At 36.3% G+C, this 22,835-nt stretch overlaps 4 protein-coding genes and 1 pseudogene across 7 annotated transcripts; 4 read left to right on the top strand and 1 right to left on the bottom strand.

Moving 5' to 3' along the window:
* Positions 1–234: 234 nt before the first annotated feature.
* Positions 235–3,235, bottom strand: LOC142537722 (receptor-like protein kinase FERONIA). Of its 2 annotated transcripts, none has more exons than XM_075643216.1 (2): positions 700–3,235; positions 235–621 (listed from the first exon to the last, which is right to left on the bottom strand). In XM_075643216.1, exons 1-2 carry the CDS (start codon positions 3,110–3,112, stop codon positions 428–430), a joined length of 2,607 nt encoding a protein of 868 aa, XP_075499331.1. In that variant the 5' UTR covers positions 3,113–3,235; the 3' UTR covers positions 235–427. The 2 variants fall into 2 exon arrangements, with proteins under 2 accessions (XP_075499331.1, XP_075499333.1); XM_075643218.1 differs by having other exon boundaries at positions 236–567; positions 700–3,234.
* A 4,433-nt stretch (positions 3,236–7,668) lies between these two features.
* Positions 7,669–9,259, top strand: LOC142556740 (pentatricopeptide repeat-containing protein At5g61800-like; annotated as a pseudogene).
* Positions 9,260–9,865: 606 nt separating this feature from the next.
* Positions 9,866–14,045, top strand: LOC142537708 (inositol polyphosphate multikinase beta-like). 3 transcript variants are annotated; one of them, XM_075643211.1, is made up of 3 exons: positions 9,867–10,056; positions 10,569–11,514; positions 13,914–14,045. In XM_075643211.1, the coding sequence occupies exon 2, from the start codon at positions 10,578–10,580 to the stop codon at positions 11,487–11,489; it is 912 nt and encodes a 303-aa protein (XP_075499326.1). In that variant the 5' UTR covers positions 9,867–10,056; positions 10,569–10,577; the 3' UTR covers positions 11,490–11,514; positions 13,914–14,045. The 3 variants fall into 3 exon arrangements, with proteins under 3 accessions (XP_075499322.1, XP_075499326.1, XP_075499317.1); XM_075643207.1 differs by lacking the exon at positions 13,914–14,045 and having other exon boundaries at positions 9,866–10,056; positions 10,489–11,736; XM_075643202.1 differs by lacking the exon at positions 13,914–14,045 and having other exon boundaries at positions 9,868–10,056; positions 10,569–11,736.
* Positions 11,857–17,163, top strand: LOC142537701 (ARF guanine-nucleotide exchange factor GNL2). Its single transcript, XM_075643196.1, has 2 exons — positions 11,857–13,758; positions 13,914–17,163. The coding sequence occupies exons 1-2, from the start codon at positions 12,734–12,736 to the stop codon at positions 17,014–17,016; spliced, it is 4,128 nt and encodes a 1,375-aa protein (XP_075499311.1). The 5' UTR covers positions 11,857–12,733; the 3' UTR covers positions 17,017–17,163.
* Positions 17,164–19,779: 2,616 nt separating this feature from the next.
* LOC142537696 (uncharacterized) lies at positions 19,780–22,660 on the top strand. Its single transcript, XM_075643192.1, has 4 exons — positions 19,780–19,865; positions 20,001–20,595; positions 21,948–22,102; positions 22,181–22,660. Exons 2-4 carry the CDS (start codon positions 20,010–20,012, stop codon positions 22,433–22,435), a joined length of 996 nt encoding a protein of 331 aa, XP_075499307.1. The 5' UTR covers positions 19,780–19,865; positions 20,001–20,009; the 3' UTR covers positions 22,436–22,660.
* The last annotated feature ends 175 nt before the right edge of the window (positions 22,661–22,835 follow it).

Below are 22,835 nucleotides of genomic sequence, written 5' to 3'. Positions count from 1 at the left end.
ATATATAATAACCTCTGCTAGGAAAAAATCATGAATAAGATAATTTTTCAAGTTATTTGAGAAAAGGATTTATTTATTCACCCGATTAAATTTTCCCACAATTTTTTTCCCAAAAATTAATTATTAAAATATAATAATATAATATACTACATCTAAATTAAGTTTTAAAATATAATCTAATCTTCTATATTTAAATTTAGAGAACATGGTATTATAAACTTCAGAATATTAATATAAATAAAATCTAGTATTTTGCATAATTTTATTTTAAAAAAAACTTAAAATACAAAATATTAAGGATAAAAATATTAAAAGACCTGGAATTTTTAACATAAAATTCTGCTCACACGCTCTTGTCAAAATATTCACCTTCAAGTTCTTTGATGATATGCATCACGTAGAGACAAACAATCACTTTGCTTTCCATCTAACAAAAGCGAGTATGGCCGGGGCTGTCTCTTGTCCACCGCTCGGTGCTTTCGTCCCACGTTCCCAAGCGGGGGATTACCCGCTTTTCAACAATCGCTTTATCCCTTTCTTTTCCTGCCGTCGTTTTTCTTTGAATTCCTAGAGCGGAGTTGTTGAGAAAGTTTATAAGATCATTATCCTTTTGACGTTCCACTATCCAAAAGTATATTTATTCAGTTACATTTTCATAATTAATGTTTATGGAGAATAGTTTGACGATTTGCATCATACCTGGCATTTCAGTTTTCGCATGTGATTTGTCCAATCGGCCATTCATAGATGGCTTATGTCCTCTGGTTCTTACTGATGAAGGCTCTGACATAGCCATTTTGCTCATGTTTTGGTGTTGTTCATTCCGACCAGTTGTGAAAGCTTGCTCACTTACTGCGGCCGCCGGTATATTTTTTGCATCTTTACTTGGGCCCAAATCCTCAGCAACGCTTGTCTCATTCTGTACAGAAGTTATCGTGCTGTCATTCTGCTCAAGTAACGATTCTAGTTGTAGCACAACCTGGGCCATTGTTGGCCGCTTCTTGGGTTCATCATGCAAGCATCTTGTAGAAATTTTGAGAAATGACTCTAAGCCGTCCGGTGAAATTTCCTCCCTCAAACTCGCCAATACAATTTGATCAACTTCACCCTTACTTATTTTATCTCTAGCCCACTCGGTTAGAACATGTTCGTCTCGTGCTACCCTTGGATCGAATGCAGGTCTCCCAGATAGTACTTCCAACAACACTACACCAAAGGCATATATGTCACTTTTTCTTGTTAGTTCACGATTATTTAAATAATGTGGATCCAAGTACCCACGTGTGCCTTTAATGAGAGTGTTATCTTCGCTTTGTAAATTGCTTCCACTTTCGTGTTTGGCTGTGCCAAAATCTGAAAGCTTAGCCATCAAATTATCGTCTAAAAGGATGTTTGAAGCTTTGACATCTCCGTGTATGATTTCACAACCCGTGTGAAGATAGTCTAAACCTCTTCCGGCACCAATGCAAATGCCAAGGCATTGCTTCCAGGTGAGACAAGAAAAAATATTTTTTCTTGTTGCCAGGTTGTATAGGTGGTCAGACAGTGTTCCACCGGACAAGTACTCGTAAACAAGAATCATTTCTCCAGGCTCATTGCAGTAGCCAATCAGAGACACAAGATTGAGATGTTTGAGCTCAGAAAGTGTCTCGATCTCTGTTAAAAACTCTGTGGCCCCTTGCCTGGAGCTTGGTTTTAGTCGCTTTATGGCAACAGTCTCTCCGCCATTACCAATATTGATTCCTTTGTAGACATTACCAAATCCACCTTTACCTATTAAAAGTTCTTGAGAAAAATTTCTAGTGGCCAATTGTATCTCCTCCAGGGAAAAACGACGACAGAATCGTTGAGCCCTGGCTGATGGTTTGTTTTCCTCCTTTCCTTTGTTAGCTTCCCAAATTTCTCTCAACTTATAAACGATGCTGCTTACCAGAGCAACGACTGTAGGAATTGCATTTCTGTGACCAAGAACTAACAATAAACTTTCGATTGTCCAGATTGGCAAACTCGGTTCTAGAGACATAGGATTTGGAGAAGCGAGGCTGTTGTCATGGTTACTGATCTTAAATATTTCGAATCCCAGTAAGGGTCGTTCTCCAACCAGAAATTTGTCTTTTGATTGTAGGTATATCAATAGAACACGCTTTTCTTCTTTGCACCCTGTCATCAACACCAGGTAATCTCTGTAACCCAGGATACCATTTTGATCCCTTTCTACTACTATGTCTGCAGTCATTTCTTTACCAAGGACTTTTAAAATCACATCTATAGTCTCTGCCATCTCGAGTCCCAGCCGAGAGAAATGAAGCCTGACCAAGTACCTGAATCCAACGTACACAGGTATTTTCCACTTCATATTGTTAATTTGGTTTGGTTTCTCTTCCTGATGAGTTTTCCACATTCTAAACACGTCACTGAAATCATCATTCGGTAAAAGAGTATCTCGCTTCACTTTTTCTCTGTGAACCATCTCTAATGCGGTGCTTTCGCCAACGCCAACACCATGCAAGTAAGAGTGTGGTGATGGTATAGATTTGATCTCAATCCCATTTATAAAAGCGTAAGTATCTTGCGATTGACTAGAGAAAACCATTTCGAGTTGTTGGTTTTCTTGAACGTTTATGCAGAATTCCTTGACAAAAGATTTCACTCCAAGAGAACCAGCAGTCAGTGAAGCACTGAAGTTATGTAGTAAGGTGAAAGAACCTGCCTCAACCGTGAACAAGTCCTTGAACTTCTGGAAACCTTTATATGCCGTAGGATTAAAGTGAAGGCGGATAAATTTCTGACCTGGTTCGATACAGAACGAGTAGGAGAACGTGGAACGAGAGATTCGGGCGTTCCTGTAAGGAACTGGGTCAGCTAAAATGAATTTATCGATGGCACTCGATATAGTGGATGAGCCCTTTATTTGTAAAGAGGGAGCAATCTTTGGATGTATATCCCCAGCCCATTCTCTGCCATTATTTGCTGCAGATGTTTCTTTTGAACCGCAGTTGATCGAAACATCGCCTGTGAAGTAAGCTGAAGGGCTATCGATACAAGTTTTGAATGTTATAAGGAAGCAGAAACTCAGCCAAGCGATTGAAACTTGATACAAGTATATGTTCATGCTTTTTTATTTATGCTGTGTGGGAATTTTGGATTGAATAAATGTGTGATGGCTGCTGATCTTTTGTTTGTTCTTTTTTAAAAAAAATTATTAATTTGGTGGCCATATATATGGTTAAGAGGTAATTATAAATAAAAGCGACTTGACTAGCATTTGCTCTCATCTGAGCCATACGTTTGCTTTCAATTGAGCTGTATTTGAAAGACTAAAATTCAAAAAAAAAATCATAATACTTTTTTTTCACAGAAACATGTGTGATTAAACATGTCAAACATCAATACATATATGACTAAAATTGACAATTTGCCGCAAATAAATTAGGCATGGTTAAATAATATTTAAAGAATAGAAGAAAGAGTTATTTTAATTAAATTATTTAATTAATTTAATACAAACTTGAAACAAATTAGGCTGTTAAAAGTAAAATATAATTTTTTTGTTGGTCCAAAAATCTTCCTCAAAACTGTGTCCACGTGATTGGTCCACCTGTTGTCGTGAGTGGTGAAACTGTCTTTCACCATTTGTTTGTTTTTTCTTCCAAGAATGAAGTTACCACATCTACTTTAAGCATTTCCAGACTTCAAGTCGTCCGAGTTAGGTTTCAATATTCTTGAGCTAATTTTGGCCAACTTCTATATCAAGATTGCATGTATAGGTTGAATGAGGTTTTTTCGAGAAATTTTTCAGAAAATGAAAAGTTCGGAAATTTTGATATAGTTGAAAATCCTACATCACTGAGGTTTATGGAACAATCGACATAATTGAATTTTGAGTTTCCTACACGAAGTTATTAGTAATTCAATCGACATAATCGAATTTTGAGTTTCCTACATGAAGTTATTAGTAATTTTTGAATTACTAATAACATGATTACAGAGGTCTAAACGATGGAATTTCACTATAAGAATGCACTAGTTCTTTGGCGAAATTAACATTTTGCCACATTTTTCAGAAATGTATGCATGCATGTATTTATCTATTTCACGTATGATTATACGTTTATGTATGCATGTATACATTTATCTACTTCATGTATATATGTATGTAGTATTTATATAATGTATGTACGTAGTATTTATATATTTCACCAAATTGTATATGTATGCATGCATGAATGTATCTATCTATTTCACAATACTTGATTAAGCATGCGTTAATTCTATGTTTAAAAAATTAGAATTGTGTTTATGCTATTTCTTGTATTTTCTGGTTGAGTAATCATTAGTTTATAATTTTTATATGCGTAGTTAAAGATGAACTAATTTATGATTTGCAGTTATATTTTATCATGTCTCATACTAGAAACTAGACAATATTGACAATGTTTTTTAAAATCAAACTTCTAAGAACTATAAATTTTCAATAATATTTCTTCTCTCATACACATGTATTGTCGAGAATCAATGATTATCGGATTTGTTAGAAGGACAATCGAAATATGATGTTTTGATTGTTGTATAATTTAAAAAATTTAAATTACATTGTTACCGCTAGTTAGTTATAATTTTACCAAACCTAACTAGTGCTAGCAACGGTGAAATTAATCCCTCCGATCCCTCCATGTAAGTGCGTACCACAAAGAGAAACCGCTTGATATTGGGGTCTTTCTTTTGTTTTTCACCGACGACTTTAGTGGAACAGCATGCACCTTTTAAAAGATGTTTTGAGGTCCTTGTGCAATTTTAGTCAAATTTGTCCAGCAGCCATAGAAGAAAAGACAGTAGGCCACCATGGTTGGTGGTGGATACATACAAAATTAGAATAGATTGAAGAGGCAGAAACAATGCACCGGTCGGAGATCTTACTGTTGAGGCGGAGCTGCTCGCAAAAGCTGAGTTTCAATATGTTTGAGCCGGTTTTGGCCAACTTCTGGATCAAGATTGCCATCAAAAGTTGAGACTCGGTTCTTTCGAAAGGATTCATAATGGTACTTGATTCCATTGGGTGGCATAGATGGTGGTGACTGATTAGTGTTAGGATTCACCAATCCTTGCAGTATTGTTGTCACTATAGTGACTATTAGTATCAAGTCTATCTGGTTGAGGTTAAACCCAGGTAGTGGTGGTAATGGTGGTGACAGGAGCTCATCCTCATTATTATCATTGTTGTTGTTGTTGTTGAAGTTGCGATTGATATATCGCGGGTTGCAAATGTTTTGGTGAGGTCTTTCCGCAATTTCCTAGAAGTATACAAGTTTTCTATTATATACATATATGTATATATATAGTAGCTCGATCATAAAATCAATCAATGAATAGATCACATAAACTTTTATTTATTTCAAATTGAAAGAAAATCATACAAATCAAAGTTGGATGGCTTTAATAATAAGAAAATAGATGGCAAAATCTTTATTACAAATAGGCAGAATACTAGAAGTCTAATCTAGTCATCTATAATTTGTATGTCTTCTACGACTTTGTCTTCCATAAGATCCTCCTTGGGGGGAGGAATCTTCTAACGATCTTCCCCCTCTTGTAGTTGATCAATGAAGTTAAACAAGGCCGTGTTTGGACTAGTCAAAGCCGGTACAAAATTTGTAGTCCTTGAACGGTTGCGTCAGCTTCTTGATGGCTTTGTGCTTCAAAAAGCATGATCCACTGAATTTGAGACCAAAGTGCATGGGTTTTCTCTAACAGTTGGTTGCATAAGTCGTCCAATTCAGAGACAGTGTCCTAGAAAGCCTCTAGCTTTTTCTTGGTTACTTCATGTTGTCCCTTCGCTGCGTTGTGATAAAAGGCGAACCTCGGTACGTCAGTCTGAAGATGGTCTTTAATCTTTTCTAGCTCCTGCTTCTCACTTTTCAAAGTCTCGAGGACCTCGACGAGTTCCTCTTTCTCCTCATGCTCTTAAGCGAGTTCAGTCTTAAGGTTCTTAACTGATAACTTCCTTGTCGGTGATGGTCTTCTAATGCATATGGATGGCGACTTTGGTGCGAGTACGATGGGCTGTCATTACCTAGAACAAAATAAACAAGTGGCTTACCAGAATCCCTAAAAATTGTGACAATACCAACAATAATTGGAAAGTAGTAAAAAAAAAAAATAGGCATTTCAAGTAATTTCGCCACGTATATAGGTCGAATGAGATTTTTTTCAAGAAATTTTCCAAACATAGAAAGTTTGGAGATTTTGATATCGATAGAAATCTTAGGTCATGAGATTTACGGAACAATCTTTGGAATCAAAATTCGGAGTTTCTTATGCGAAGTTATTAGTAATTCAAAAATTACTAAAAACGGCAAAAATTCGATTTTGGAAGCCTAACGATGGATTTTCGCTATTTCAAGGGCGGGTGACACATTGGACAATTTTAAATAGGAATGCATAACACATGAAAAAATTTGGCCCCAAAAATTGGGTTGGGTTGGTCACAAATTTTCATAGTGTAATATTTATTTTGTAAAATGTTTGATTTTCTAAACAATTGTTTCTTTTGTATAGCAATTTATAGTTTAGATAATTAGACGCCTAAATTTAAATATTTAAACTAAAGAAACATAATTATCATATTTATGCGAGATTTTTTATTACTCGTTTAAATCAAAATATTATTATTTTTATAAATATTTGTTTTGAATTTTTAGTTAATTATTAAATACCTTACTTCACCCCTAAATGACATAAACCTGGGAACGTAGATGCTGTGGGAATTCGTTTTACTCCCACAGCCGACTGACTATCAACATTTTCTTTCTTTATTTTTACTACTTTTAAATTTTTTTGGCCTTTTTTTATTATATATACTCAAATTCTTTTATTTTTTGGGGTTTTTTTTTTTAAAAAAAATCTCTCTTCTTTTTTAAGTCTTTTGTTTCCCTCTTTTGTTGTGGGAAAAAAACATTTTTTTTATGTTTCATTTTCACTCTTTTTTCTTTTTCCCCATCTTTCCACATGTTCAACTCCTCCGTTTTTCAATTTTTGCTTCCATTCAATTTTTCAAAAAAATTACTACAACGAAGCGCAAAACTCGATTACATAAGGTTTGATTTTTTCTTTTTTTTATCTTTTACATGTTCGATTTTATTCAGATTGGTATCTAGTTTTTAGAGTGTTTTTGTTTCCGAGCACAAAATAATTTATGTTAAATCCAAAATAAATTAATATTTTAATTATTTTTAAATTGAAAAAATAAATATCAAAGATTATTATAAGATTAATCTATGTGGTCGTTGCACGATTATATAGTTAGAAATATATATTACAAGAGTAGGTCTCTTGTGAGATAGTCTCACGAATCTTTATATGTAAGACGGGTCAACCCTACTGATATTCACAATAAAAAGTAATACTCTTAGCATAAAAAATAATATTCTTTCATGGATGACCCAAATAAGATATCTGTCTCATAAAATACGATCCGTGAGACCGTCTCACACAAATATTTTTCCAATTAAAATATGATAAAATGATACAAGAAAACTTGACTAGATATTGTTAAAAAAAAATTGACAAGGAGAAAATAATTTTTAAAACAAAAGAAAACTGGAAGAATTAGAATATAAAAAAGGCCAAAAAATAAATAAATTTTTTTAAAAGAAAAAGGAAATGTTGCTAATGGACTGTGAGAATAAATGTTTATAGAGAAAAACTTGTGTGATACGGTCTCACATGTCGTATTTTGTGAGACGTATCTTTTATTTGGGTCATCCATGAAAAAATATTGTTTTTTATGCTAAGAGTATTACTTTTTATTGTGAATATCGGTAGGATTGACTCATCTCACAGATAAATATTCGTGAAACCATCTCACAAGAGACCTACTCATTTCTTTTTCGTTTCAAACCTTTCTCCTGTATGAGAGATGTGGGTTTGAATTTAGGTTAAACCATAAAACTGTAAGAAGTAAATTTATTTTATATCGTCCCATTTTTATTTTTATTTTGAAACAAAAATAAATAAATATGTATGCTAAGCATTAATGGTTTTTTTATACAACATTATGGTCATTTAATTTCGTTGAAATAATTTAAGTGAAAATTTTCGAGGAAATATCGAACAATTATTTGAAGATGACAAAATTGAGTTACTAGAGAATCATTAGAATTACGGAATTAAAAATGAGTGTGCCAAGTTTTTGTAGTCATATATTGAGATGTGGTGACTCATAATGTGATGATTGATGGGTTTGTGATGGCGGGTGAGATGGAGAAGGAGAGAATGATGTTCGATCAAATGTCTGACAGAGACTCGGTTTCTTGGGGTACCCTTTTGGCTGGGTATGGGAAATTAGGTTATTGTGTTGCGGCAATAGATTTGTTTGATTGAATTGTTCATTTGAGGGTAAATTTTGACAATGTAGCTCTGGTTTCTATACTTTCAGCTTGTGCACAGGTCGGGGAGCTGACGAAAGGGAAGAAAATACATGATCAAATTGAGAGAGACGGGATTAGATTAGATTCATATCTGGGGACTGGATTGGTAGACATGTATGTAAAATGTGGTTCCATGGGGTTTGCTAAGGAGGACGTCTTTGATTCCTGTCTTGTAAAGAACGTATCTTCATGGAATGCTGTGCCTTTTGTGCTGGCTATGCATGGAAATGACAAATTGTTGCTAAAATACTTTTCAAGACTGGTTAAAGATGCTATTACTATTAGACTTGATGGAGTGACTATTTTAGGGGTTCTCGTGGGCTGCAGCCACTCGAGGATTATAAATGAGGCCAGGGTGATCTTTCGGGAAATGGAGTGTGTTTACGATGTCCCACTGGAATTGAAGCATTATGGATGCATGGCAGATTTGCTTGGACGTGCGGGATTAATCAAGGAAGTCGTGGAGTTGATACAGGCGATGCCAATGGGCGGAGATGTGTTTGTTTGGGGAGGATTGCTTGGAGGGTGTAAAATACAAGGGAATCTCGAGGTGGCGGAGGATGCTGCCAACCATGTGATGGAGGTAAAGCCAGAAGATGGAGGGGTGTACTCGGTTTTGGCTCATATGTACGTGAATGTGTAGAGGTGGGATGATTTGACGAATGTGCGGAGATTGAGTGATTGAAAATGGGGGATCAAGAAGAGTGCTGGGTGTAGTTTGATTGAATTGGATGGTGGTATTAAGCTTGAGTTTGTCTCTGGCGATAGTTTGCACAGATGAGATATACTTTGTTTTGAACGGATTGGACATTCAACAATACGAAGCTTTTTAAGCATTCATAAATTGTACATTGGTTTGAATGTGAAATATAAACCTATAAGCCATGTTTACAGAGTTTAGAATTTTTTTGAAAAAATAATTTCTCGCTAAAATTTAAGAAGATATTTATGGATAATACTGAATATTTAAAGTAAAAAATAAATAAATTTCCAACACTATGTTTTTTAATATGAATAACACAAAAAATAAATAAATTTCCAACACTATTTATAATTATTTTCATCAATATTATTAGGATTTGTTTAAATTTAAATAATAAAATAATTGTATTACAAATACAATAAAAACAAAGGGCTCCAAGTTTATTATAATAAAGAGTATGTCTCTTGTGAAATGTTCTCACGAATCTTTATCTGTCAGACAGGTCAACTCTATCGATATTCACAATAAAAAAGTAATATTCTTAGCATAATAAGTCATATTTTTTCATGGATGAGCTAAATAAGATATTCAGTGTCACAAAATACTATGTCACAAAATACGATCCGTGACATCGTCTCACAAAATACAATCCGTGAGACCATCTCACACAAATTTTTGCCAATAAACAAAATATCATTAATTACATTTTTTTGTATTATTCTAATATAGAAACCCTTATGTTTAAATAGATACAATAATTTTACTGAGTCAAAATAAAATCTTCGGAGGGAGCGGTAAGTTGCGACGACCTGGAGAAATGCCAGAAGCTATGTCCTTGCTTGGTGCGAGTTTCATGGAGATCAACCAGAAAAAGGAAGAATTTTTTTATGGAAGCAGCTGATTTCTCTGAATTTGTAGAAAAATTAGGTAAAAATTGGGATCTTTAGGACATTTTTTTAGGTCTTTGTTCTTATGCATGTCTATTTGTTTATGGGATGGTTCTAAAGATGTTTGTTTACATGCTTGAAGCTGATTAATGGATTATTTTTAAGTATGATTGATTATAGATGTTTCATATAAATCACTTAAATATTTGAAGAATTTAGAATTGCTATCCACGGTATAGTTTCTTGAAGTTTCTAATTATTATTTTGTCAATGAATGTTTCTTGCTTAGTATGGAACTATGAATTAAGCATAAGTAGTTTGAAATACTATAAAGTCAACTAGCTTGGCGTCAAGCCATCAAGGGGATATATTTTCGAAGGATGAATTGCGGTCTTTTCTGCATTCGACGATAGGATGCTTGTCTGTCGGTAAAATGTAAGATGGTAATGGATTTGCTATCCCTGTATTGTAGGTCATTTATGCAATTGAAGTATTTTGGAGGGTTGATTTATTGAGTTTATTAGAGCATATTTGTTGATTATTTCCTTACAGTAAGCAGTCATGCTCAAGATCCCAAAGAACCAAGTTGCAGGACACACTGCCGCTGATGGGAAGCTAGGCCCTCTTATTGATGATTCGGGCCGTTTCTACAAGCCTCTCCAAGGTGATGAACGTGGATCTAATGAAGTTATTTTCTATACCTCATTCTCTTTGAATACCAAAATTCCAGATCACATTCGCAAATTCTTCCCCAACTTCCATGGCACCCAGCTTGTTGAGGCATCTGATGCATCTGGCTTGAAACCTCATCTTGTTTTACAAGATCTTAATTTTGGTAGAAGTAATCCATCAATAATGGACATTAAGATAGGTTCAAGAACTTGGGCTCCACAAGCACCAGAGCACTATATCCAGAAGTGTTTGAAGAAAGACAGAGAAACTTCGAGCCTTCCACTAGGATTCAGGTTATCTGGGTTGCAAATTTACGAGACTCAAAAGTCTGTGATGTGGAAACCTGGGAAGAAGTCCGTTCAGTCTCTTTCAGCAGATGATGTTAAGCTACTTCTAAGAAAGTTTGTTTCTTCCAATGCATCTGGGGTGTTGGATTCAGAACCAGATTGCTCTTTTGCTTCAATCGTGTACGGTGGTCCCTCTGGCATTTTGTCACAGTTACTGGAGTTAAAAGCATGGTTTGAGGATCAAACAATGTATTGTTTCTATTCTTGCTCGATTCTTTTGATGTTTGAAAATGAGCTCACGTCAAATGGAATAAACCCACGAGTAGAAATCAAGCTTATTGATTTTGCACATGTTTTCGAAGGTGAGGGTGTTATTGACCACAACTTCTTGGGTGGGCTATGTTCTTTGATAAAGTTCATCCGTGAGATCCTTGCCGTTCCAGATTGTGGCACCGCAGTTTCGCTGGAGGATGTTCAAAAGAAGCACATTTACCCGGAAAATGGCGCGACATAATGTAGCCGAATCATCCTCTCTCAAGGTCAATCTGAAGTCCATTTCCTTTATTCTGCCGTTTGATCTTTTTCTTATTTAAACATGGGATCGACAATAAGGTTACTCAGAGTTTCATGCATTCTAATTTTGTGCGAGGGCTGATTGCTATTGTTAGAAACTGCAAAATTCATTACATGATTATGCCCACAAGTAGTTGATTCTATTCTAACAACTTGATTTGAATAATAACAGGGACTTTGGTATGATAGATTTTTTTTTTTGGGTTAGTCGGTATTGGAATTCTTATTCATGTTTTACTCATCCGTATGAACAATGGTTTGTATTTTCTCGCCATATGAAGAAGACTTCTAACCTTTGTATAAGTCAGAATCACCTTAAAAAGAGAGTGATCGAGCCTTACCTCTGGGATATAACACTGTTAAACAAACGAAGCAAAACACTAAGGCGAAAGATCTGAACCCAAAGGAAGAATAATCATGATGATTATCGACATGACGTGAAAATTTTGAAAGAAGTTACCATAGACTACGTATATATGTCCAAGAAGAGGTGTTCTAATTGCAAGTTAAAAGAGGATTTCAAGGATTTAGCTCTGGTAGATTATGATTCATTTGGGGCAGTCAAATTTTTGGAACACGTTACATGATAAGAACTTGGTATGTTAAGTTTACAAATTCGTGGTTCGTACTTTATTATAGATTTTTTTAATTTAAAAATTATTTGTTTGCTCTGATTCCTCATTACAGATTTAATTTACTTATGTTATCCATTATTCTTTGTTTCTGTAATATTTTGATCGTCAAAATTTGTCATTCAGCGTTTTCCGATTTTATGAAAATGATAACTCTGAGAACAAATTTTTCTAAAAAAATTGGATTTCTTTGAACAAGAAAATTATTATTATTATTCGATACAACAAGAAAAGTATTTAACATCATGAAAAAAATGATAAACTGGGGGGTGGTCCTAATATTTTTTTTATATTTGATATAATTATTTAATAAAACTTGTTTTCTTGGCGATTTATTTTTTAAAAAACGAAAGCAGAAGTAATTATTCAATTATTAAATCCCTACCACGAAAAATAAAAATAAAAGAAAAAAATACAAACAAATAGCATTCTCTTCCTGGGCATGCATGTATATCGGAAAAGAGAAATTCTATTAATTCTCTCATGTAACCAACTTAACTGACTTTTCATTGCTAATGTTTGTCTTCCCCGGATAATCATTAAACACTGATTCATGGATAACAAAGAACACGATGAAACCATCAAATCCAACATGACAAAAGCCAAAAGGAAAGAGCTAGGAGTATCTTGCATGTTAAACACAGAGATCGGAGCTGTTCTAGCCGTGATTCGTCGTGCCCCAGATCAAAATACCGGGATCTACCATCATCCAGATGAGAATTTTGATGCGTCAATTTTACAATCTTTGAAATCTTTGAGAGCCCTTCTTTTCAATCCGCAACAAGAATGGCGAACGGTGGATCCCTCGTTGTATCTTTCGCCTTTTCTGGATGTGATTCAAAGTGATGATATTCCGGCTGCTGCCACAGCCGTGGCCCTGCAGTCGATCTTGAAAATCCTTCGGCTTGGGGTGTTTGATGAGAAAACTCCGGGGGCCAAAGATGTTGTAAATTTGGCTGTGACTGCAATAACAGGTTGTCGTCTGCAGAGAACGAATCCTGCAGCAGAAGAAGCTGTGATGATGAGAATTCTGCAGGTCTTGACCTTGATTATGAGGCATCGGGCCTCCGTATTGCTCACCGATCATTCTGTATGTACGGTGGTGAATACATGTTTTCAAGTGGTTCAGCAGTCTACAGGCCGTGGAGATTTGCTCCAACGCAATGGTAGGTACACCATGCACGAGCTGATACAGATCATATATTCGAGGTTGCCTGAAATCGAGGTGAATGATTGGGAGAATTCGGAATCAGATACAGAAGACAATAATATGGATACGGGATATGGGATTCGCTCGGCGATTGATATCTTCCATTTCTTGTGCTCCTTGCTAAATGTTGTGGAGATAATGGATACCGATGGCTTAACATCAGATGAAAATATTCAGCATTTCGCATTGGTTTTGATCAATTCTGCAATAGAATTGAGTGGAGATAGCATAGGCAAGCATCCGAAACTTTTGAGGAAGATACATGATGATTTGTTTCACCATTTAATCCATTACGGCGCGAACTCAAGCCCACTAGTTTTGTCCATGATTTGTAGCACCGTTCTCAACATATACCACTTTCTACGTCGGTTAGCACTCAAACTGTGACATTCCCTACGTCGGCTACACGAAATAAGAAATAATGATTATTATTATGTTGTGAAGGCTCTGCCATCTAATAAGCTAATTTCTTGAGTTTTAGCTTTGGTCTCAGGCAACTTTTCTTGTTACCTTTACTTTTCAGGTCTATTCGCCTCCAGCTGGAAGCCTTTTTTTCATATGTGTTGCTTAAAGTCCCCAATGCAGGAAGCCCGCTCCAACTCCAAGAAGTAGCAATCGAAGCGGTGGTGAATTTTTGTAGGCAGCCTTCATTTATTGTTGAAGCGTATGTGAACTATGACTGTGATCCGACTTTTAGTAACGTGTTTGAAAAGACAGGAAAGTTGCTTTGCAAGTATGCGTTCCCCACCGGTGGTGCCTTAACCAGTATTCAGGTGCAAGCTTTCGAAGGCCTCGTAGGTATTTTTCACAATATTGCTGATAACATTGATAAAGAGGAAGAGTCCATACCTTCGGGAATGCACTTAGTTGAGATTTCTGGGTACAGGCCTTTTTGGGAAGAGAAGCCGAAAGAGGAAAATACAGACAGTTGGGTGGATTATGTGAGGGTGAGAAAGCTGCAAAAACGGAAGATATTGATCGCCGGCAGTCATTTTAACCGAGATGACAAAAAGGGATTGGAGTATCTAAAGATTTCTCGCTTGATATCTGATCCACCGGATCCCAAAGCACACGCTCTCTTCTTTCGGTACACTCCGAGGCTAGACAAGACGATGATCGGAGATTACCTAGGTGATCCCGATGATTTTCACATCCAAGTCCTCAATGAGTTCACAAACACATTTGAGTTCTCAGGAATGATTCTTGACACCGCTCTTCGAACGTACCTGGAGACGTTTAGACTGCCAGGAGAGTCTCAAAAGATACAAAGAATTCTTGAAGCATTCTCAGAAAAATTCTATGACCAGCAATCCTCAGAAATCTTCGTGAGCAAGGATGCAGTCTTTGTCCTGTGCTATTCGCTCATTATGCTGAACACTGATCAACACAATGCACAAGTGAAAAAGAAAATGACAGAGGAAGAATTCATTAGAAACAATAGAGCAATAAATGGTGGAAGCGATCTCCCCCGAGAATACCTTTCTGAGCTATTTCATTCCATTGCAACCAATGCCATCGCAATTTTTAACCAATCCGGAACACCAGCAAAAATGAATCCAAGTCGATGGATCCAGTTGATAAATCGGTCCAAGATCATTCAACCCTATATATTATGTGATTTTGATCGTCGAATAGGAAGAGATATGTTTGCTACCATAGCCGGACCCTCAGTCGCGACCCTTGCGGCAGTTTTTGAGCACACCGATGATGAAGAAATCCTCCATGAATGCATTGAAGCACTGTTTTCAATCTCTCGAATAGCTCAGTATGGACTCGAGGACACTCTTGATGAGCTTCTTAGCACATTTTCCAAATTCACGGCATTGCTAAACCCTTACGCAACAGCTGAGGAAACGCTATATGCTTTCAGCAATGACATTAAACCAAAAATGGCAACTCTGGCAATTTTTACTGTAGCAAATACATTCAAAGGTTCGATTCGAGGGGGCTGGAGGACCATTATTGATTGCTTATTGAAGCTCAAGAGACTTAAGTTACTTCCACAGTCGGTTCTAGAACCAGAGAATGATTCTGATATAGTCAACTCCGAGTCACAAGATGAAAAACTTGATTCAGGCGGTGTTGTTTTTCCTAGTAATGTTCCTAAAGTTGCACACTTTCGCCGTTCTTCTGGCATAATGGGTAGATTTGTTAATATCCTGTCAATGGAGACAGTAGAAGAAGCTCTGAATCTTGGCTTGAGTGAATTCGAACAAAACATGAAAATCATTCAACATTGTCGTATCGGAAGCATATTCACCACTAGTTCAATCCTACCTGATGATTCGATACTTGATCTTGGGCGTTGTATTATATTTACTGCAGCTGGGAAAGGTCAAAAGTTCAGCACCTCAATTGAGGAGGAAGAGACGGTGGCGTTTTGTTGGGACCTAATTAATTCCATTTCGTTGGCAAATATGCACCGATTCTCAAAATTCTGGCCTCAGTACCATGAGTTCTTCTTGGAAGTGGCACAATTTCCGCTTTTTTCACCGATCCCATTTGCCGAAAAGGCCATATTATGCCTGATGAAAATGTGCCTCAAGCTTCTGGCCTCGGAACTGGAGGATGTGGAAGAACTAATCTTCAAGTCGATAAATTTGATGTGGAGGATGGAAAAGGAGATTCTTGATACTTGCTGCGAATTCTTGTTACAATCTGTGAGCAAAATCATAACAGAGTACCCCGACAAATTACTTACGCAATTGGGTTGGATGTCTGTCCTAAATCTTTTATCTGTCACGGGACGTCACCACGAAACATACGACCAAGGTGTCGAGACCCTAATCGGTTTGATGTCTGATGAGTTCCACATTACTCGAACAAACTATTCCTACTGCATAGATTGTGCATTCTCGTTTGTAGCGCTAAAGCATAGTCGAGTCGAGTGTAACGTGAAAATAATGGATTTACTTGCAGAATCAGCGAATTTGTTGGTCGAATGGTATAGGACAGGATATTCTGATCCTGGAAGTTGCATGAGCATGGCAAGCAACACAAGCATCTCTTCTATAGAAGAAAGTACGCGGATTTACAACCCCGTAAGCTTCTTTCAGAAACTCGGAGAATCCCTTAGGAAAACAAGCTTAGCAAGAAGAGAAGAAGTGCGAAACCGTGCTGTCATATCCCTACAAAAGTGCTTCGTATTAGCCGAGGATATCTTATTCACACCTATGAACTGCATCAACTCTTTCTATAACATCGTGTTCGCTATGGTCGATGACTTGCACGAAAAGATGCAACAGTACTCGAGACGAGAGAATGCCGAGAGGGAGACAAGAAGCATGGAGAACACGCTTAAGCTTTCGATGGAAGTTTTGACAGAACTATGCTTGCACTTCTTGATGCCTATTTCCGAAAGTCCCAACTTCAGGACATTTTGGCTGGGAATATTAAGAAGGATGGATACTTGTATGAAGGCCGATTTGGGAGGATACGGGGAATCGAAAATCCCGAACACGATTCCGGATTTGTTAAGGAAGATTGTGCAGAGGATGAAGGAAAAGGAGATTTTAACTTTGGAAGGAGATGACGACTTGTGGGATACAACTTTTTATCAGATTCAATGGATTGCTCCAGCATTGACAGATGAGTTGTTTCCTGAAGGATTGAAAAAAAAGAGTTAGAATATAAAGTGTAACTTAGCAATAGAAATATATCTGGTTATGTTTTATGCATTATTTTAATTGGGTATTTAAGGTTTGTGTGAATGCATTCATTTGGTTTTTTTCTTTTTTTAAGATTTGAGTTTATTTTTTTATATTTTGTAATTATTTTTTGAATAATAATAATACAATACTTTGCAGAGATAACGAGTAAATAATTGAATTTTATAAGTTCTATGAGATGATAGTTTGGAATAAATTATAAATTTATTTAAAAAGTTTTTATGAGATTTTTTATTAACTGAAAAATTATTGTTTTTCTAAGCCGCTAGGCGCATTATTTGTTAAAATCAATTGGTTTGACATAGTCGAATTGCCGAGGGCTTTAAATTGTGTGTATACTAGTCCTCAACCTACACATGTTCTATGGTGATATAATATTTTATCAGATGCGGAAATAGATTCCCTACCCTAATTTTCGAAAATCCCTTGCTGAAACTCTCGAAAATTCAGCAGCTCCCTTAGCCAAAACTTTGCCCGAAAATCGTCCCGAAGTAGGCTAGAAATCGAAGCCGAAGCGCTGTCCGAACAGGAACGAGAAGCGACCCAATTCCTGAAGCCAAGCATCCACGTTTTTAGCATCAAGATATACGGTAAGTGGGCTGTTTTAAAGTTACATTTTCGGATTATGCATGTGTTCGGTTTCAAAAATAGTCGAGTACAAATTCCGTTTTTTTTTTCTCATGTTGGTTGTCACACGGTTTTAAGCACTATGAGGAGTCGACTGTATATGGGTGGGAATCTCAACCATGACGTACCCTTACGTGGTGGGGGATATAACCGGTATACAGCCTCGCCCCCTTAAAGGAGTAAAATTAGGGACTGATATCAGTAAACCATAGAAAGCAGATGAATCTCAGTGATGATCAATGTTATGCATGTGCTATGAATTATGTTTGCAAGTCATGGGTTAAAGGTTTAAATTTCGAAATTATGCATGTTGTTTTATTGTACTCGATTCGCCCCCACTTGCTGTTCGCCCCCACTTGCTGAGTATTCCCAAAATACTCAACCCCTTACAACTTTTTCCAGAGAAATCCGAGGAGGAACTCGAGGAGGAGGAATCGGAACACTTTTGGGGCTGATGATGTGCAAGACCAATAATAGATTATATTTCGAATTTTATGACTAAATAAATTGTAAGACGTTTCCGCATTATTTACTGTTTCGTTTTGAGTTGTAAGACAATGTTATTTCGTTGAATTATGATTTATAAACTGGTTTCAGTTTACACTATGCTATAAAGGCTTGTTGTTGCGATTGTGTGATTTTTAAACAACCCCGGTGTCAAATCCCGAGTCTCGCGGCATGACATTTCGGTCTTAATAACTACCACCATAACTATGGGAAAAGATTCATCATTCAAAGAGCTTTATTCGATGTTGTTCACCTCCCAAGAGCAGGTTCTTACGCGTTACTCGTCCGTCCGCCACCGGAAACACCACTTCCGTCCGACTTGCACGTGTTAAGCATGTCGCCATCGTTCATCCCGAGGCAAATTCGAACTCCCATGAGATTCAAAGTTGCATTACAACTACCTTTCTTGTTCGTAGACAAAACAGATTCATAATTGTCTTTTAAATTTCACCATAAAAATTATTTTATTATTTATTTTTCTTAAACATTAAACAATACGACCTAACCTCAAAACTTTTAAATACATTTCAAGAGAACCAATGTTTAAATTTTCCGAGGAAAAAAATAGCATAACTTCACATACATCATACTAACACATTATTTTATTTAATGATCATAAATATATTGAAAACAATATTTGCAACAACCTCAGTAATTTGATATCTTTATTACAACTTTCAATTCCATACACAATTTTACCTTCCCAATTTAATAAGAAAGGCAATGAAATTCCGACAAGCATGTGCATGTAGTTGTTGTAATATATATAATTGATGTCTTTAACTAATTAAAGGTATCGATGTTGGACCTTTTTTAATGAGCAGATAACTTCGACACCAAGTACACATGGATTCTATTCGGACACAATGAAGCCAACATGACCAACTAAATAATTCACAAAGGAAAAAATATTAAAGGAAGAGGAAAAAGGTACCAAATTTAATGAGTGGTAACCACCATATCTCTCTTTTTTTTTTTTTGTAAAAAAAAAAGGATAAGAATTTAATGGTAAGTAGATTGTTTGTTTGATATGATATACAATGTTTTACATATGATTTTTCAAGTAGAAACATATATTAGAAAAAGATTTGTGTTTATAAATTCCAATTTTTATTAAATAAATGTCTTATTCAAGAATTACTTAAAAAAAATGTTTAAAACTAGGTGTTTGTAACCAATAAATAAATAAATAAAATTAGCAAGATGTATTTAGTTGGAAACAAAGTATTGTAATAGCGCGACTAATGATTATAAGATGTCAAATTTTTAACTTAAGATCGATATCGATACTCTATTGTAATATTATGGGGAAAAATTTGTGTGAGACGGTCTCACATGTCATATTTTGTGAGACAGATCTCTTATTTGAGTCATCCATGAAAAAATATTACTTTTTATGTTAAGAATATTATTTTTTTATTGTGAATATAGGTAGATTATTATAGTAGTTTTAAAAAATTCAAAAAAAAATTACGAGACGATTTCCATATTTTATTTTTATGAGATTATTTCAAGTATCAATTTTTGTTCGATGAATTTTTTATTTGGTTTTTTATTTTTTTATTTTTTTTTTTTTTGTATGAGACCGTGGTGGCCCTCGTTTTCGTTGATCATCGACTTAAGCTCTAAGCATTTATCGTTTTTTCCTCTGTCTACGGTATCTGCTAAGAACGGTAAGCAAGCTACCCAATATCTCCCACGAAGCTTTGATAATTTGTTTTGCTTCTTTCAATCTGCTGAAAATAATGTGCCAAATGTTTTTTTCCGAATTTACGACCCAATTTCTCTGGTCCTACGGCTTGGTGTAGAGTTGCAGAATGGGGAACTGCATCGGAGCTGAAAGAAAGTCCACGGCGGAGATTGCGCCGTCGGAGTTGGTGAAGCCACCTCCGGTGATCAAACTCTACGGCCCACCGGACAGTTTCGCCACTTCCCACATCAGATTAGCTCTGCTCTACAAACCAGTCAAGCTACATTTCATCCCTTCGGAGACCCACCAAACCCCCGTCCTCGTGTATCAATCCGACATTGTTTCCGGATCCGTAGAAGACATCCTCCGTTACCTCGACTCCAAATTCCCCGATCCCGAGGCTGCAGCGGTCACCTCTGCCGCTAATACTAGTAGTAACATTTGGGGGTGGTGCGGTGAAGCGACACCGGTGGTGGTGTGGGTGGTGGTCCTGCAACACAGGAGCATCAACTGGCACTTGGAAAAAATGGTCAAGTGGGCCGAGGACATGATGGCGCGAGGGGGGAAGGCACGGGGAGATCCCTCCATGGGTAGCCCAAGAATGGAGGTGAAGAAGTTTGGGAAGAGCTACTCACAGCTGCAACAGGTGATGCTCGAACACGCACAGATGGAGGAGACCGTGCTGTTTCAGATCCTTGAGTCCGCTGATCGAGGTGCTAACAGATTTGATTTGCTTTCTTTTCTTAGATTTTTCCAGCTTTAGTCTCTAAAGTGCCCCTTGACTAGAAATAATAAGAAACCAAATCTTGTTTCATTTTGTTCGTTATTCATTGTTGAAGAGTATTGTAGGTATAAAGTTAATATTTTTGGACTTGCCATTAATTATTTTCAACGGAAGGAGATGTTATAGTATTTCAATTTTTGTGTATTACTGCAGGGGAATATTTATTTTCTTCCATAATGAGACGGATTTGGCATTACCTATTACTGGATTGTATTTGTGTTAGGTCATAAGTTTTAGAGAAGAGACCTGAACTTAGAAGCCTAGCTTGTTAGGTGGGAGATCCTCCCAAATTTATGTTATTCACTCGAGAATGTGATGCAAGTCAATATGGCATCAGAGCACTTTTGAGAAGTCAATGCCCAAGTTCATTTGTTCTCTATTGCTTTCATTCATCTATTGATATTCGACATCATAGCATTATAATGCCGCAGATAAAATGAATATATTCCAAATTACCAGCAATTACCTGGAGTAACTATTTTTTCTCAGATTGTCCTCGTTGGGTTGATTCACGATTAAAGCACCAATGTTTGGCCAAAAGTATAAGAGGGAAGCTCAAAAAACTAGCCTACCAGGTTGAAGTCTCAGTCTTATTAGTGACTTCATAACTTGGATGCTATGTAACAACAAATTTTTATTGTTTTATTGAACCTGTAATCCATACTTAGAGTGTTCGATCAAGGGAAGGAAGAACTGGGTCAAGTTGTGACATAATGTTTCTGCATATGTTGTGCATAAATGATTCAGACTTCAACTTCAAGGGTGAAACAAGGATAAGTTTTCAGACATGTGGTATCATCGTCCTATAAAACTAGAAGTAGTAAGAGAGCTAGGGATCATGAGTCGTGCTATGACATTATAAGTACCCAGCACCCTGTTAATTTTTAAGGTTTTTTGTTTCAATTTGATTTCAACATTTAATGTACGGGCAGGAATAATAATATAACTATAATTCTGCATGGAGATGAAAGCTCATGTGATCCTAGCCATCAGTCACACAGGATATGAAAGAACTGAAGGTGTCAACTTTACAACTCAACCCTGCTCCATCTCAGCTGTTAAAGAAAGGAACACCACTACCTTACGTTAATTTAGCATGGGTTTTGATCTCGATTTCGATCAAACAAATTTGGTGTGCTGCTTGATTAAATTACTTTTCAAATGAAAGATGATTGCTTTCTTCTTTATGCACACTTGCACAAACGCACATTGTGCTTCAAACTCTATGAAGTGGTCATGTAAACGACTAGCTATTGATAATTTAGCTCGTAAAATATGCAGGATTGTGCAAGGCTGCAAATGAAGAACATGCAAGAGACTTACCTATTATGAATGGGATCAAAGAAGAGATAAAGACCATAGGAGTTATGAATGTAGGGAGCCCTGACTACCTAGAGGTCCTATCCAACCTTTTATTGCGGCTCAAAAGACTGAAGGCAAGTTTTTCGAGTCCCATTCACTGGCCACAGGAAAAAAAAGATGGGTGATTTTCTAAATATCTTTGTGCCTCACAGGAAAATTGCAAGCAACACTTCGAAGAAGAAGAGAGAGAGCTAATGCCATTGATGGAGGCCACGGAGCTGAACAAATCACAGCAAGAGAAAGTATTGCAGCAATCTTTGGATGTAATGCGTGAGACACACTCTAACCTGTTCCGGTTTTTTATGGAAGGGCTGCGACCAAATGATGCCATGCAGTACTTTGATATGATCAAGAGATACTGCGATAAAGTTCGGGTATCTCTCATGCTGCACATGATGATCGATTAGAAACATTAACCTATATAATAATGTGATTGTTTTGGTGTTTTTCTTATATTGATTTACGGTTTGTGATAGTCTAGACGACATTTCTCTCGTTCAGAACCCGAAAGATCAGGCAAACAGAAATTTGACTGGCCATGTTTGTTGTAAATTGGAATGCGTTGCTGCTGGGCAGTGTAGAAAACAATGTCAAATTACACAGGTTTTAAGAGCATTTCCGTTTCTTTATTTTAGTTATTTTGCTCGACATGTAATGCACATCTTTTCTTGTTCGACAAAATGCCTACTATATATCCCCTTCTTGTCTGGACATTAATTTCATAATTTATGTAAATTAAATGTATTATTTTGAACTCTATTTATTTTATAGAAATATACACTAAATATTAAAATTAATTTATACACA

The sequence above is a fragment of the Primulina tabacum genome, chromosome 1 (genome assembly GCF_025594145.1).
Source record: "Primulina tabacum isolate GXHZ01 chromosome 1, ASM2559414v2, whole genome shotgun sequence".
In the NCBI taxonomy this organism is placed as follows: Eukaryota; Viridiplantae; Streptophyta; class Magnoliopsida; order Lamiales; family Gesneriaceae; genus Primulina; species Primulina tabacum.
The sequence above is the reverse complement of the archived record's forward strand: the minus strand, read 5'-3'. Positions and strand labels throughout refer to the sequence as shown.

Bases quoted from the DNA above. Each gene is read 5' to 3' on its own strand.
- LOC142537708 (XM_075643211.1), top strand. From the start codon at position 10,578: ATGCTCAAGATCCCAAAGAACCAAGTTGCAGGACACACTGCCGCTGAT.
- LOC142537722 (XM_075643216.1), bottom strand. From the start codon at position 3,112: ATGAACATATACTTGTATCAAGTTTCAATCGCTTGGCTGAGTTTCTGC. The intron at 622-699 runs GTATGATGCAAA...ACTTTTGGATAG, and splicing joins TGCGAAAACTGAAATGCCAG to TGGAACGTCAAAAGGATAAT.
- LOC142537701 (XM_075643196.1), top strand. From the start codon at position 12,734: ATGGATAACAAAGAACACGATGAAACCATCAAATCCAACATGACAAAA. The intron at 13,759-13,913 runs GTTAGCACTCAA...TTTACTTTTCAG, and splicing joins ATATACCACTTTCTACGTCG to GTCTATTCGCCTCCAGCTGG.
- LOC142537696 (XM_075643192.1), top strand. From the start codon at position 20,010: ATGGGGAACTGCATCGGAGCTGAAAGAAAGTCCACGGCGGAGATTGCG. The intron at 20,596-21,947 runs GTGCTAACAGAT...TAAAATATGCAG, and splicing joins CCTTGAGTCCGCTGATCGAG to GATTGTGCAAGGCTGCAAAT. The intron at 22,103-22,180 runs GCAAGTTTTTCG...TGTGCCTCACAG, and splicing joins TGCGGCTCAAAAGACTGAAG to GAAAATTGCAAGCAACACTT.